The sequence below is a fragment of the Erithacus rubecula genome, assembly GCF_903797595.1.
Source record: "Erithacus rubecula genome assembly, chromosome: 24".
Lineage (NCBI taxonomy): Eukaryota > Metazoa > Chordata > Aves > Passeriformes > Muscicapidae > Erithacus > Erithacus rubecula.
In genome coordinates this window covers 5,570,250-5,585,264 of record NC_136676.1, presented here as the reverse complement: position 1 = coordinate 5,585,264, position 15,015 = coordinate 5,570,250, and the positions used below count along the sequence as shown (strand labels likewise).

General features: G+C 40.6%; 1 protein-coding gene across 11 annotated transcripts in view; it reads right to left on the bottom strand.

The window, feature by feature from the left end:
- Positions 1–4,588: 4,588 nt before the first annotated feature.
- GNB1 (G protein subunit beta 1) overlaps positions 4,589–15,015 on the bottom strand; it is a 34,153-nt gene continuing 23,726 nt past the window's right edge. For 8 of the 11 annotated variants that reach the window (XM_079326345.1, XM_079326351.1, XM_079326350.1 and 5 more), the window contains 10 exons: positions 14,264–14,371; positions 13,622–13,660; positions 12,901–13,007; positions 12,408–12,471; positions 10,541–10,703; positions 9,675–9,741; positions 8,078–8,279; positions 7,623–7,839; positions 6,072–6,183; positions 4,589–5,785 (listed from right to left, as the gene is read on the bottom strand). In XM_079326345.1, the coding sequence (XP_079182471.1) occupies positions 6,077–6,183; positions 7,623–7,839; positions 8,078–8,279; positions 9,675–9,741; positions 10,541–10,703; positions 12,408–12,471; positions 12,901–13,007; positions 13,622–13,660; positions 14,264–14,320 (1,023 nt within the window). In that variant the 5' untranslated portion in view covers positions 14,321–14,371 and the 3' untranslated portion in view covers positions 4,589–5,785; positions 6,072–6,076. Of the gene's footprint in view, positions 5,786–6,067; positions 6,184–7,622; positions 7,840–8,077; positions 8,280–9,674; positions 9,742–10,540; positions 10,704–12,407; positions 12,472–12,900; positions 13,008–13,621; positions 13,661–14,263; positions 14,372–15,015 lie in introns of all 11 variants that reach the window. The other 3 variants (XM_079326348.1, XM_079326346.1, XM_079326347.1) reach the window with 3 other exon arrangements.

Genomic DNA, 15,015 nt, shown 5'->3' with positions numbered 1-15,015 from the left:
TGTGTGAGAGGAAAATCCAAATTTCCACTGCAGAGGGACTTTCCTGCCACAGCACAGGGCACCAGGCTGGGATCAGCATGAGCACCCTGCCAATCAAAATATCTTCATTAGCAACTCCAGATCCTCATTCCTGCCTAAAGGAGAGGAGGGAGGCTGAAAAGAGCAGGGATTCTCAGCAGGGATGTGACAGAGTGTGGCAAAAAATGTGAGAAGGAGTTCAGGAATATTGGGGGAGAGGGGCTGGAGAGAAATGCAGGGAATCCTTTCAAAATAAGACTTGGATTTAAAGCTGCCCCTGTTCCAGTTAACTCTGGCTCATTTTTAACCTCTCCATCTTCACCAGCTGAGGTTTTTACATAAAACACTGGGAAAGAAAATCCCTCCAAAAGTAAACATTGGGAAAAGCTTGTTTTGTTTGTAAGGCCTCATGGAAAAATCTGAAGGCATTCAGTGGGCCCTGGAGACACAGGAAGGAGGGGTTCCATGTGCAGAACACAAACTGCAGCCAAACCCAGCACAGGCTGCTCTGGCACACACGTTCCTCCCTGCACTGACCACCCATTTCATGGCTTTGTACCACCAGATGGAGCTGCACTGTTTGTGCCTTCAAACATTCCTGGGAACTCAGCCTTTTCCCATCTTCAGTGCCTTTTTAACGTGTTTTTTTTTTTTCCCCACCCTTTTAAACAGACTTTCCCCTCCCTCGTCTATTTGCCATTTAAAAATCTGTTACATCAAATTAACTTTTCATTTTGCACTTCCAGCTCCCCAGATAATTCCCTCTCAGGGTCAATCACATCTCACTGCACTCAGCCAGCAAATGGCTTATGAATAATTAAAGCAGGAAGATTCTCTTTGTTCTATTTTATGACAAGATTGTCTTGGGTTAAGCCAGGAATTACTTGAATGAGTATTGAGCAGGGCCTGTATTCCTAAAGGGTGAGTTTGGAGAACCAGCTCTCTAAACAATAAGTTCACTCCATTTTTATTCACATTTCTATGGCTTCTCTTTTTCCCAGCTAAGTGAAATACTGGATAATTTTACCAATGCAGTTACTATCCCTTAGTTAAAAATACTCATTGGAGACTCTTTGATATTGATACAAGAAAAAGCTGAGCAGTCTCACAATGATTCAACCAGGCTTTCCTTTACTGAATTTACTTTGAATAAACCCAGATTACCAAAAGGAAACAGCAACTCCTGATCTGAGAACTCAAAATTGATCAGTATTTGAGGCTTTCCTGCTTCCACTGAATTGATTTAACCCACAGAGTGAGGGCTGCAGAAAGAAATCCTTCCCTTGTCTGCACCACCAGGTTACAGCTCCAACTGTGGCCAGGAATGTGCCAGTCATGTTCCACCTCCTGCCAGGAAATGGGAACTGAAGATTGTCCCAGCACATTTCCTGCAGAGAGGGTTTAAGCAGCACTTTAGGCTGGATCAGCAGCCAGGCAGGTCGGGCTCAAAGCCCCAGGGAGGGATGAGGAATTTCCACTGAGCAGCAGCTCAGGCTCAGAGGGACTCTGAGGACAGGACAGCACCCAGGAAAAGAGCAGGAGACAGAGCAGGAATGTTTTAACCCAGGAAAAGAGCAGGACAGAGCAGGGATGTTTTAACCCAGGAAAAGAGCAGGAGACAGAGCAGGGATGTTTTAACCCAGGAAAAGAGCAGGAGACAGAGCAGGGATGTTTTAACCCAGGAAAAGAGCAGGAATGTTTTAACTCACCAGGCAAAATGGACCAAAGCAGTGATGATTAAATCAGCACATGAGGGATGTAGGTCAGGCTGCTGCCCTTTCTGGGAACTGCCAGGGCCATTCCCAGCAGGAAGGACAGGGAATGCACCAGGCCTTGTTCTCCAAGAGGGAAACTGAAAGCTTTCACTTTTCCAAACTTCCTCATACAACCCTGAAATAGAACAATTCCAACTTTCCATGTACTTGAGGAGAGCTCTTACACCTTGGACTGCAATGTAAAAAGACCAACTCATTATTGAGGAGCCTGATGGTTCAAGCAGAGGCAGACTCTCAGAAATTACATGAAGAGAAGGAAAAGAGAACAGCACCATGCAAAAATAGCCAGCTGCTGTTAGAACCTGTTCATCAGCCACTTCTTTTATTCTTTTATTTCCATTGTGAATTCAGGGTTACACCTACACTAAAAAGTGTTAATCATAAAACTACACAGGATCCTGCATGCTGCAGACCAAGGCACAGAGCTCAGCAAGGGTGACAGGTTTTATTATTCTTTATTTACTCTGCCACTTCCCAGAAACCAGATTATTCTATTTTTATCTCCTACAGGGCATGATTCAATCAGTCATTTTAAGTGTGTTTCACAGCTGATTTAAAACACTCCAGGGGACTTCATGGTCAAAAGGTAGAATGCCCAACTCAATTTTTTTTTCTGCTGGTAGTAGAACCTCAGATCTTTTATTTAACTCATGAAAAAATTAAAGGCCTTGAGGGGCACAGGAAATGCTAAAGGTCTTAACTCAGAGGTCCTGGGATTGAAAAATCTATTCTCTCTTCCTTCACCCCTTCCCTGAAACTCCATGAGAGGATTCCAACTCCATTCTCACAGATTTGTGTTCTCAGGTCGTGGAATCTGAACCAGAAATATGAAATTAGCACCAGAAATTCATCAGCAGCTGGGGGTAGCTGCTCTTTGGAACCACATCCCTCAACTATCTCCAACTCAGAATCTTTTCAAAGCCCACAGAAGGAGCTTGTAGGTAAGATTATAGAAATAATTTTGATTTGGGTATATCCTAAAATAAAAAAGTTTTGGTCCAGACTCAAGAGCTGCTCCCTTTGCACACCCATTTTTCTCCAGCAGCAGCTCTCTAAAGAACCAAACACACAATGACAGATGTTTAAATCAAATAGATTTTCATATCTAACATGAAAATAAGAGTAGTAAGAGGCAACTGTAACTGTTTGCATTTCAAAGCAATCCCAAAGGGCTGCACATCAGCCTCCTGACACAAGCCACTGTCTTGGCAGGTGTTTTATTGCCAGCACAGGCATGACATGGAAATTTCACACATGGATTGAGATTAAGGAAGGTAAGACAGATCATTGATTTTATTACAGACCAGACAGAGTCACATATGAAACATCCTTTGGAATAAAAATATTCCACGTTAGTGGAAACCCCACAGCTACAGCATTTGGAATTGGAAACCACCAAATCTCAATTCCCAAATTTGAGCATTTCTAGCCATGAGCTACTTACCAGTCTTGTGCAGCCCAAAAGCCCAGTGCTCATAGTCAGGTAATGCTGCTGGTTTATTGGCACCAGCAGATTTTCCAAACTCCCACCTTTTAAAAACCTCTCCATTGAGGCTGAGAATTTCCATGTTTGGTATGAGATCAAGCCATGGATTTGGAATTTCTCTTGGTTGATGTGAAATGAGGGAAAATCCACTTTTGCTTAGATCAGAACAAGAGATGGGACTTGACCCACTAAAACCACAAAACTCTCAAGTCAACCAATACCAAATTGTTGAACTAACTGCTTTTGAACACCTCACTTCAGCAACCTGCTTCTCTGGGTATAAAATAATTCTTTTAAAAAAACCTTTCAGATAAAATTCTGCCTCATGGAGACTGTTCTTACTGAGAATGAAAATGACTTCTTACCCTGTCAATCTAACAGTGCCAACAGGGCTGCTGTGGCCAGATCCTCACGTGGCAGGAACACAAAGATGTTCCACTCAATTCTTTTCCTATTAAAGGACACAAAAGTTTTAAAATAAGTTACTCAGCATTTTGCTTTGATTTCCTACTTCAGGTGCTCAAAGCATTTTTGTGATGTGCACCTCATGAACCACACTGGCTCTCTGAATTTGGAGTGAAGTGCATACTCTGCCCAATAACTGAATTTAAAAATCACCAAACCGTTTCTCTGGTGACAGCATTTCCTCCTCCTGTGTGCTTATGTCACAACTCAGAAGATGTTCTGCATGTTGAACAATAAGCTGCAAAACAGATCAGTCCAAACTCATGTCAAACTGCTTTATTACATCTTAAATAACATTACATTTTAATATAGTATCTATCTTGCATCCAGCTTTCTTGAAGTACACTGACTTTAAAATTAAATACAAAAGGTGAAGAGGGATACAGGGCGTGGAGAAAGCTCTACAGAGTAGTTTCATGAAAGAGTAAGAGGGAACTCATCTTTTATGCCAAATCCAGGCCTAACGCACAATTACAGCACATTTTTGTACAGAATGTTGCAGAAAAAACAAAATGGAGAAAAGCTACTACTGCTGCTAGGAAGGAGCAATTCTGGATACAGTGAGAAGATAGGAAAGAACAATCTGCTGTCCAAACACTGCTGCTTTTAACATTTTATTTGAAAAGAAAGCCAGGAAAACCTGCTCGTTACAAAAATGACTCTGATCAGATGCAAAGGACTCATCCTGCAAGAGGAACTGGCTGTGAGGAACTGATTTATAAAGAAGATGGTCTAGGTTCCCTCCTCCCACACCCCAGAATCTTTGACAGCGATTGTTTGAACAGGCTGTTTCTTTTTTTTTTTTTTTTCCTTTTTAAAAAAAAAAAAAAAAAAAAAAAAAAAAAAAAAAAAAAAAAAAAAAAGGTGACTTATCACGCTACTCCAAAACGTGCATAGCTTTGTACTGGAGTTCTTCATAGATTTATGCACAGAGTAGCAACAATAAATGAATACAGCGACAATGGTTACAGTTTTTAAACAGGTTATTTCTTCAAAGAAAAAACATCTAAGGACTTAGTCCAATATGCACTTTTTAGCATTTCTACAGCATGCGATTCTAAGAGTAAACCCACCCAATATGGCAAACAATCAAAAAAGGTTTTTTTTTTTTTCTGTTTAACTTAGAAAGTTCAAGATCATTATTTTCAAAACATTGATTTGTACATCATTTCATACACAAAGAATTGACTCAATACCCAAGTGTAGGATAGGTCTCTTTTGAAAACAGAGATTCCTGGTTGTTGAGACTTATAGGATAGTGTTAGGATATATAAACTGCCCTTCCAAGTGGACAAACCAAAACAGATTAAAAAAATCAGTGTGGTGAAAAAGGGGGGGGCAGGAGGGACCAAAGGATTGCATTTGTAATCCATAAAAGGTGAAAGGATTCTTTAAACAAGCATTCATTACCTTTTACAGCATGTGCTTGGTTACCTTACTGCTTAACATTATCCTATATATGCCAAGTTTTGTGCAACAATTATTTGTGATACTAGAAAATAAAAATAAAAAAAATTAGGGACTAAATTTACAGCGTTAACAACCCCCAGGTGCTCTGGGCTAGGACTCCCTTGTTTTGCTCAATTAAATACATAAGGAAATGTATTTAAAAAGGAAACTTGAAAAAAATCCTGCTACAAACATGACTTTAAAATTTGCAAGTGTGTGAGATAAAGTCCTTAACTTCAACTTGGAAACTACAGTGAAAGCTAACTGTTTCACAATTATGCTCAAGTTTATTTTCTGGTCATGCTTTTTATGATAGTGTTTCATTTGTTTTTAAATTCTCAAGACAAAAAAAATGGTCCCAAAAGGAATGCACAATTTCATTTTGCTTACAACACAGAAATTCTTCTTGGAAAGGTAATTGTGCTCTTCATTTCAGCAACAGGAGACGGAGAAGATCTTGCCCTTTGAAGTTGGGGAGGATGGGGGTCCAAGTTAGTATGGTTGGATTGGATATGCTATCGTTTTTAATTTTCAACCCTTGGAAACTTCTTCCAGTCGTGGAGTCCGCTGCTCTTCTGGCACACAGAAACATCTGGTGAGAAGGGCACTTTGAGAAACTGCAAACAAGTGGCAACTCTGCTGTCCCCACCACTGACTCATCCAGGTATTATCCCCCCCTTTCCCAAGGACATTTATACAGGGAAGCACAGCAGCCACCAGAAAAATGTCAGTGCATAATTAAAATAATGATCATCCAAACCGCCCAAGTGCTCAGGTTTGCTCCTCACTCATTTCCTAACCTGAATGATCAGCACCCAGTAACAAAAGGCAAAAAGCACTCTGGAGCTCAAAGCAGCCTGAGTGAGCTGGGTACTCACCTAGTTCAGTTCCAGATCTTGAGGAAGCTGTCCCATGACCCTGTTGCCACTGCCATGCCATCATCAGTCACACCTAAGCAGCTGACACGGTTATCGTGACCAGCAAGGACACCTGGAGATGAGGAATTGGAACAAAGAAATTGCATTGTTTTGGTGATCCCCTGTCTGTTCAAGTTACACCACAGCACCTTTGGATTAACCAAGCTCTAGAGTCAAAAATCCTCAACAAACAAACTGCTGGAATTTTTAAATGCCTTTGGTTCTACAAGCACAGGCTCAGGACAGAGCTGATTCTCAAAGGGGTAATTCAGTAAATGCATTACTCCAGAATTTTCCTTCCATATTATACTGGTCTCCCATGAGTTGTGAAGTGACAGCCCTGGAGATTCTGACAATGTCACTACAAACATGCACTGCACAGCTTTTGTTCTTCACCATAGTGATAAAGATTAGTTAGATTTTACAAAATTTTTACACTTGTAAAAGAATTTCTTTTAAAACAGGAAGTGAAACTGGATTATGTTACAAACTCTAAAGCATTTTTCATCCAATTTTCTCTTACTACATTCACAAGACAGACTCCTCCATACAATCTATTTGTCAATATGGAGATCTAATACAATTCAATTATAGCACCATTAAAAGAAAGAATTGAGACACTAAGCAGAAAAATTAAGGGAGACAACATTTTCCTCTATCCCCTTTAATTTAACAGCTTCAAGGAGGTAAAAAGAAAATCTAATTATGTTTAAGCTTTCCAGTCCACAGCACTGAGCCAAGATATTCTTGATGGACTTGAAATTAATCTTTCTACATGAATTAGAGTGCTCACAGGGCTCTCCTCATTCTCCCACCAGCAACAGGAAGTGCTGCAATTTGGTAAAACAAAATCAGCACCAAGAAGTCTTAAATACTTGTACTGAACACACAACCACAAAGGTGTTTAACACGAAGTGCCAATATCAGGAGATACAGAAGTGCCAAATCTTCAGCAATCTGAAGCCTTGGAACATTTCAATATGCAGAGTTTTTTTCTCATCTCCTATTCTGATGAGAGTAATTAAACATCTGCGGCCTAATTTGTACCTTTTTTCCAACAAAAGTTTTCATTTTAAAGAACTGAGGTTAAATTCTCTTGATCTTTAGACCATGAATTTCATGTTTGTTTCCTCAAAAGATGAACTCCACAGTCTCTCTTGTTTTGCTGGTTGTCTGTACAACTACTGTTACTAATACCCAGAAAAAAATTCTTGTGTATAAATAGCAACATTAATGTTGAATTGCTTTGAATAGTTAATGCATAAACAAAACCATAAAATCTAAAAAAGAATATCCCTCCACCCCAACCCTTGTTTTTAATGGCAATCTTCCTGTTCTCAAGCATCCATCCTTCAGCAGGATTCCAATGGATTTGTGCATCACTGGGCAGCCTGAAGAATTTTCAGAGTTCTGAAGTTGAGACAGTGAGTGCTGACAGATCTGTGCATGAGACTCAACTCACACATTCTCGAGTCCAACCTGAGTTTGCAATATCCCAGCCCATTTCTTTACCTGCTCTATCAGCTTTCAGCGTGTCCCACACGTTGCAGTTGAAGTCATCATACCCAGCTAGGAGCAGGCGGCCACTCTTGGAAAATGCTACAGAGGTGATGCCACAGATGATGTTGTCATGGGAATAAACCATGAGCTCCTGGTCAGCCCGCAGGTCGAAGAGCCGGCACGTGGCATCGTCCGAGCCCGTGGCAAAGGCGTTGCCATTGGGGAAGAACTTCATGGGGAGGGGGAAAAGAAAACACCAAAGGTTTCAGATTTCATCCCTCTAACAGGGAGCTGGCACCTCTCCACACTGGGATATGGGTAAACCCAGTGAGGAAATTCATCAATCAACACCCCCTTTGCTTTCACAACTTTCAGGTAATTCTCTCAGCTCTACAAATTTATTTTTTAAAAACCCTGAAAATACTTTGATCATGGTGAAGAGCAGAGAAAGAAAATGCTCTACGTACACAGATGGCGTTGATGTCGGACTCGTGGCCGGTGAAGGTTTGCCGGCACATTCCTTCTCTAACATCCCACAGTTTGGCAGAGGCATCGCAGGCACCAGAAACAAAACACCGGGCATCAGGGGCAAGGGACAAACTCATCACATCTCCAGTGTGCCCAGTAAATGTGGTTGTCTGCTGACCAGTTTCTATGTCCCAGAGAGCACTGGAAAGAAGAATTAAAGAGGTAAAAATCAACCCGTTTGTGCTCTTTTGTAAGCTGAAGTAAAACATTGTATCGACATTGGTACTGACAATAAAAAAAAAACTTTTCTGGTTGAACTATTTGACTGTTGCAGATTAATTGTGCATAGAAGAACTTAAAGCTATCCTTCATTTTAAAACATTGTGGGGGTTTTAAATTGAAAACCACTGGAAAAAACAGATGATTGGCACTGAGGGCTGTTCATCCCAAAGTTCTCTGCCATGGCTGATATCCAGTACTACCACAGCTTCATTTGAAGCAGCAGTGCTAAGGCTACAGCAAAAGCTGAACCAGCATTTCTCATTTTTATAAAGTCACAGAGGATGAGTAACTTTGTGAATTATGTCTGATCTTAAAGTTGCAAATCAGCCAAATCACTACTATAGTGATAATTAAAAATATAAAAGGATGAACCAACACTATCACCTCCTTAAGAAGATGTCTAAACACCTCAGGAAGTTGGGATTTTTAATTTCTGTAATTTCTCAGCAAACCAGAGCCATCAGCAGCAGGTTCAAACCAGGCAAACAAGAGATTCCTGTACTTTGATAGTCTTGAGGCTTGGCTGAACTGAGGTGATGCCAAGGACAGCTGCAGAATTACTACAGAATTCTTGAAAAAGCTGTATTCTCTTACAGAGAGCATCATTTCTACAAACTCTCTCATTTCATTATAGTTTTTTGGGTTCTCTAAAAACCAACACATATTGAGAATCATTTTTGCTTTCAATCCCATATATATTCCATAGCTACTCAGAATCAGTGGGCTAATGCACAGCCACTCAAACAGACTGGCATTGTGTAGGACAGGTATTAGACAACCTTTGCTGCAAGTGCTGCTGCTTGGGAGAACTGCAGAGCTTTTAAGAAAGAGATACAATAGAAAAACCCATGAAAAAAAGATGGAGGCCTTTTTTAGTTCAGAAGCCAGTATTTATGAAGATACACACCTACATTCTCCTCAAAAAACCCAGCTACTGTCACTGGAGAACATTTTCTAGGAGCTCTTCTGAGTAACAACATTAACTACATTCTGTATTAGAAACATCCAAACATGACTTTTTAAGTAGTAAATATTGAATACAAGAAGAATTTTGAGGAAAATAAATAGCCTAATACAGTTATTCCTGAAAGCCAAATAGTTACATTAAGAAAAAAATTCCCAGAACACAGAATTAGGTCAAGCTCTTCAGAACATGGGCACAACAGTCAAAGCTCACAGAGTTGAAATTACCAAAATTATCACTTTACAAACAGTGGCATATGAGCAGTAACACCAGAGTCCTGTGGGTGATGATGAAGTTTGTGAAGGACACAGAGAATGGATCAGAAAAGCCCTCCCTGTGTCCCAACTTACCAAGTGGTGTCACCAGAGCTGGTGACGATCTGATTATCATCCAGGAAACGACAGCAGGACAAGTAGCCTGGAAACAGAGTAAAAGGTGCACAAATGAGGCCAGAGATTGCCCTTCAAAGGAAAATTGGTTTGCTAATAAGCTGCTTCCTTCCTCTCCTGAAGCTGCAGCAAGAAATACTAAAAGTCTAAAATGCAGCAGGTGATTTTTGTAAAGGAATCTGCAATGTTTTTGGACTAAATGTGGTTTGGTTCTTTAGAGACCACCCCAACTCAACCAGAGGAAAGGGGACAGAAGTGTGGAATGCACTGGCCAAGCTGGGCAGGAGCCCAAGTGAGGCTGCACTGCACAGACTCAACTCTGTAAGAAGGTGGATCTCAGTGTCACTGCATCCAGCAGCAACAAATGCTGGACCTCAGCTCTATCAGACAAGCACTGAGGAAAATTAACTGCACTCCTGCTCAGTACAAAGACCTGAGCATGGACACTGCATATGTTTCCCAACAGCAGCATCAAAGAATTTCATCTGAATGCTTTGAAACATCTTTTTTGCTGAAATCCCATCTGCCAAACCATCAGTGGAACCACTCTGATTACAGAATGAGCCTGCCTGCCAACCACCTCCATTTCACAAAGCACAGAATTCAAACTACAGCAGAAAATATGAAAACCTGCAAAAAATTCAACTTCCAGCTGTAAGTTTTTGTTCAATTTTACAGCAGAAAAAATGCTTAGAAACATTTAAAACCAAGCAGACTGCAGCTAAACTCCTGCCTGAGGAAAGAAGTAGATCATTAACAGGAAATGATATTTAAAGTTTTTTTTTTTTTTTTAAATCTTCACTGTGCTAACTCTGAGCAGCACCCACCTGTGTGCCCAGCGAGCTCACGGCTGACACGGACATTCCCTTCACGAGTTTTCAAGTTATAAATGGAGCAGATGTTGTCCAGCCCACCACAAGCCACGTAGTTGCCAGAGGGAGCATATGCACAAGTCATGACCCAGGAGGAGCGCAGGGGAATGGCATGCACCTGGAACAGACACAGGGACATACTGCAGCTGCAAAACCTCCATTCAGTGATGCACCAAAAGGAAGTTTTTCACCTGTGTCTCAAGGCAGGCATCATGTTTTTGGCAGAGAAGCAAGAATAAAACAGCTGTTTGAGTATCAAACTATTTTGAGGGTCACTTGCATATGAAGCTCGTCAGAACAAGTAGTGACGTAATAAAACCTCAGATTTGCTTTTCCTGAATCCAGTTTCATCAGCAATTTTGGTCCAAAGTGAATGATTTCATTTCAGTGCTCTGATTACTATTGGTTTATTATAGGTTCAGGAAAATATTGACTTCCAAGCACAGTCAGCAAAACTGCCAATTCCAGGCTTAGATGCTGTGAATGAACAAGTAAGGAAATCGCTGCTTCCACTGCCATTTAAATCCTTCTTTGGAAACCCACTGCAAGCAATCAAGCTTCACATTTAAATAACTACCCCATGCTTCCTTGTCATCCTGTGCTCAAAGAACTTTTTTTAGATAATTATGGAAGCTAAACCTGTTCTGTCTTGTTAACTCGTTATGTTCATCCTTTAAATTTGCTCATCAAGTCTTTAGGAAAGGGCTGGTGCCCTTGGACATATGGTGATATTTCATGCAATATTAACAATGTGCCTGAATTTCTAAAGGAAAAATCTCATTAGAAGCAGAGCAACAGTCAGGAATCAGTGATCCTGCAGCAAAGAGCAGTTAAAAAAATCCCAACCCCTGTCCTAAAACCATAACCACTTCATTTTTTGAAGTCTTCTACCAAGGAACTATTTGGAATATTCACTTGGAGCCATTTTACTTTATCATTAGGCAAAGATCAAATTGATGACAACACTGTGTTACTTCCAGTGTGTGCTGGAACTGTCAAAAGAATATTGCATGGATTAATTAGCACTGAGGTAAGAATTGAAGATACCAATACAGAAATCATGGGATGATTTCACCATCCTACAGTAGTCACAGTAATTTAGTTGACATTTACTTGCAGGCTGGGGTCAAAGGATGAGGATGAAGGTAAAAAGGAGAGGATTTATTTTAAATTTGCCAACCATATTATATTAACATTTTGGTAAAGTGATGCCACTTGCTTCAGAGCACTGGTAACATTGATTTTAATGCTGTGAGGAGCTAAGTTAGGAAAATTTATTCAGAATAAAGCCAGTTCCATGCCTGAGACTCAAGCAGCTCTGTCAGCTTAAATCACAAGGGGCTACCTGGGAATTGCTGCCAGCCCTGTAACAGTGGCCATGATCAGTAAATAACCAACCACTGTCAAATGAAAGTAAAAGTAGTCCTGAAGTGCCTCATGTGATTGCAGCCACGAAGTGATGACTCATTAGAACATGTCAGGTCTTTCAGGACTTCACTGCAGACAACAAATTAATCTGGCTATGCTGAAATCTCTGCCCCTTCTGGTGCAAGATGCTCATCACTGCCTGCTCTCTGGGAATCACTTTTCTGCAGTACTAAAACAAATCAAAACATTCTTTAGAAGGAACTCTTTCTTTGTTCTCCATTTGTGGTGCACTCTTTCACACTGCTGCACCCTTTATACACAACTTGATTGTTTTGGAGAATTCACAATTTGGATTTAGGACTAGGAAAGCAATAGAGCCAAAATGATGATGGGCAACACTTCCTCCTGATGCATTCACAACTGAATCACACAGCAATGGAGCAGCTGGCCTTACCTTGTTTGTAGTATAGCTGTCCCAAATTATAAGTTTGCCATCCTGGGAGGCACTAACTAGAAGCCTAGGGAGGAAACAGGAGGGAAACACAATCATTGTGGGCAGCCAAGGAACACCTTTGTGATGAACATTGTAAAGAAAAGAGAATGAAAGCAGCTGATCCCACTGCCATTTAGTTTCTCTTTAAATCAATCAGTGGTTAAGGAAAAGGAACAAAAGGAAAAAAGGACAACTGATAATGGCACCTACTCTAATTTCACAGTTCCTGAGAATTCATGTGGTACCACTAACTGTATTTTTCAGGAATGTAGACAAGGACTGGGATTTTGGCATCAAATGTAGACTTGGATTACAGAAACATGGAGAAAAACTCTGGCATTCAGTTTCTGACTCCTCTGGGTTGTCCAAGTTCTCCCAGAATTATGAATCCCACGTGATCCCAAGGCCTGTGCACTCAACTTAGCAGAGAGCAGTGACCCAGCTCTGCACCCACCTGGAATCAGTCCCCCAGTGCATTGCATAAATTTTGGCCAGGTGTCCCCGGAGTGTTCTCCTAGTGCGCATCTGGATTCTCCCCACTGGGTCGATGTTGGCTGTGATCTGGAACAGGACAATGGCACAAACTGAGTTTATCCCTTCACTGTTCACAAGTAACATCTCATACACAGCTCCCACAATCTCAATACTGACTGATTTTTAAACTGCTCACTCACAAGTTATGTAATGTTAAGGAGTAGGTCTTTATCACACGACCCAAGCAGCCTATTGCATTTACAAACACTCCCAGAAATTGTTTTGTTTAGGTCATATCTTCTTAGACTTGTAGGATTTCAGACCTTTGATCTGGATTTTCTCCTCCTGCACAGATAAATGTGGCAGACATTGAAGCAGTTTAACCTCAGCAGGCCTTATGGTTCTGATTATCAGGGTAACAACAGTATTGCTCCCAGCTCCAGGGCTGAGCATTATTTTCCATTAAGCAGCAGAAATGTGCCCTGAGTCACCCAAAGAAATCACTGCTCAAGGCCACTGCTCTCAGAACTGGACAAACATGTACTTATTTCTGGAAGAAAACACCCAAAGGCAAAATAAAAAAAAAAAAAATGCTACAAGAGACAAAACCAGATTCACTTGCATTCGCCTTCTTACACAGCATTTTCTTTTTGTAAAGGAGAAAAATTTTCTTAATTCCTGTTCAACTCTGAAATTCTTACCTGAGCCAGGGTGGCATCTGCACATGCTTTCCTAGCATCCTGCAAGAGAAAGAAATTAGAGAAATTGGATGGAGTTGTATACATTTCTTTCTCTGTTTTATCAAGTTGATTAAGCTCCCTGAACCCCAGGTTCAGAAAACATTTCTGCTTGTCACCCAGAGAGGACCCATCCTAACAGCATTACCATAATACACTGCCTGCTGTCAACACACATTGTGCACTTAACTTTGAAATTTCTTCTTCTTTTGGGAGAAAGGAAACATGACTTTCACCACAAAGAAACTCAAGCAGTGGAACTGCTTGTCCAGAGGCTGTGCAGCCTCCAGCCTCAGAGGTTTTTAAGAACTTACTGGACTAAACTCTGACAAACTTTATCACTGACCTTATTTTAAGCATTTTTTAAACTTTAATAATGCCCTAGCTCAAACAAACTTTAGTAAACATTCATTTTGATCAGCAATTTTATGCATCGCTTCTGTAACTATTATTTTCTAAGCAATATAAAAAACCACAAAGTCATTTTTCTAAAGCAGTCATATGTGCTTGCCCTTCCTCCATTAACTCTGACATTGGGGAAGCATTTAAAGCATCATTTCTGTCCTCCTCAAGACACATTCATTTGTGCTGAGGCACAATACATACTCTGATTTGGTTTTTCAGTTGCTCGGCCTCCTGGCGTAACTGGTCAAGCTCACTCATTTTCCTGTGCTAAAGGTGTGCTCCACTGCCACCTCTGAAACAACCAGAAATCTGAAAAACAGGTCACAAGCAGCAAAATTAGAAATCAGTTTGAAATTTTAAGTCCTTTCAAACACTTAAAAAAACATGGCAGATTGATTTATAAACAGACATACAGGTGAAAATGTGTCTGAAATCTCCTCAGCATAAGGTGTTGTCACAAATGGATGTGATTTGCTTCCAGGCACAGGAAATTAAATAGAATTTGGATTTTTTTCTCTCCTCCAGGCTTCCTACTTTTTCTCCTTTTTATTTTTTCATTAGAGTGTTTCTGATTCATTTTTGTATAAATTGAAGTTGCTCAAGAGTGAGTAAGCAGGTAACACCAATTTCAGACATGAAGTCAGAACTTCCCTGCAGCCCTTCAGACCAGAGTAAGGAATTGTCCCAGCAAAGAAAAAGGATTTACACCAACACAAACATCTGCAAAATGCTGTAAGGATTGTCTACAACATCATGGTTATGAAAAATATTGTTTTGCTAGATGGAGAAAAGGAGATCACTCACAAATGTTCAGGGTTTTATTTGATAACTGCTAAAATGTCTGAGAGGCAGAGCTGATTGTAACATGAACATGTTGTCAGAGTAAAAACAGGGATTTTTTTTGCTGGCTTGAGGGCAGGAGTTTGAGAAACCACAGCCAAGCATTTCTCCCC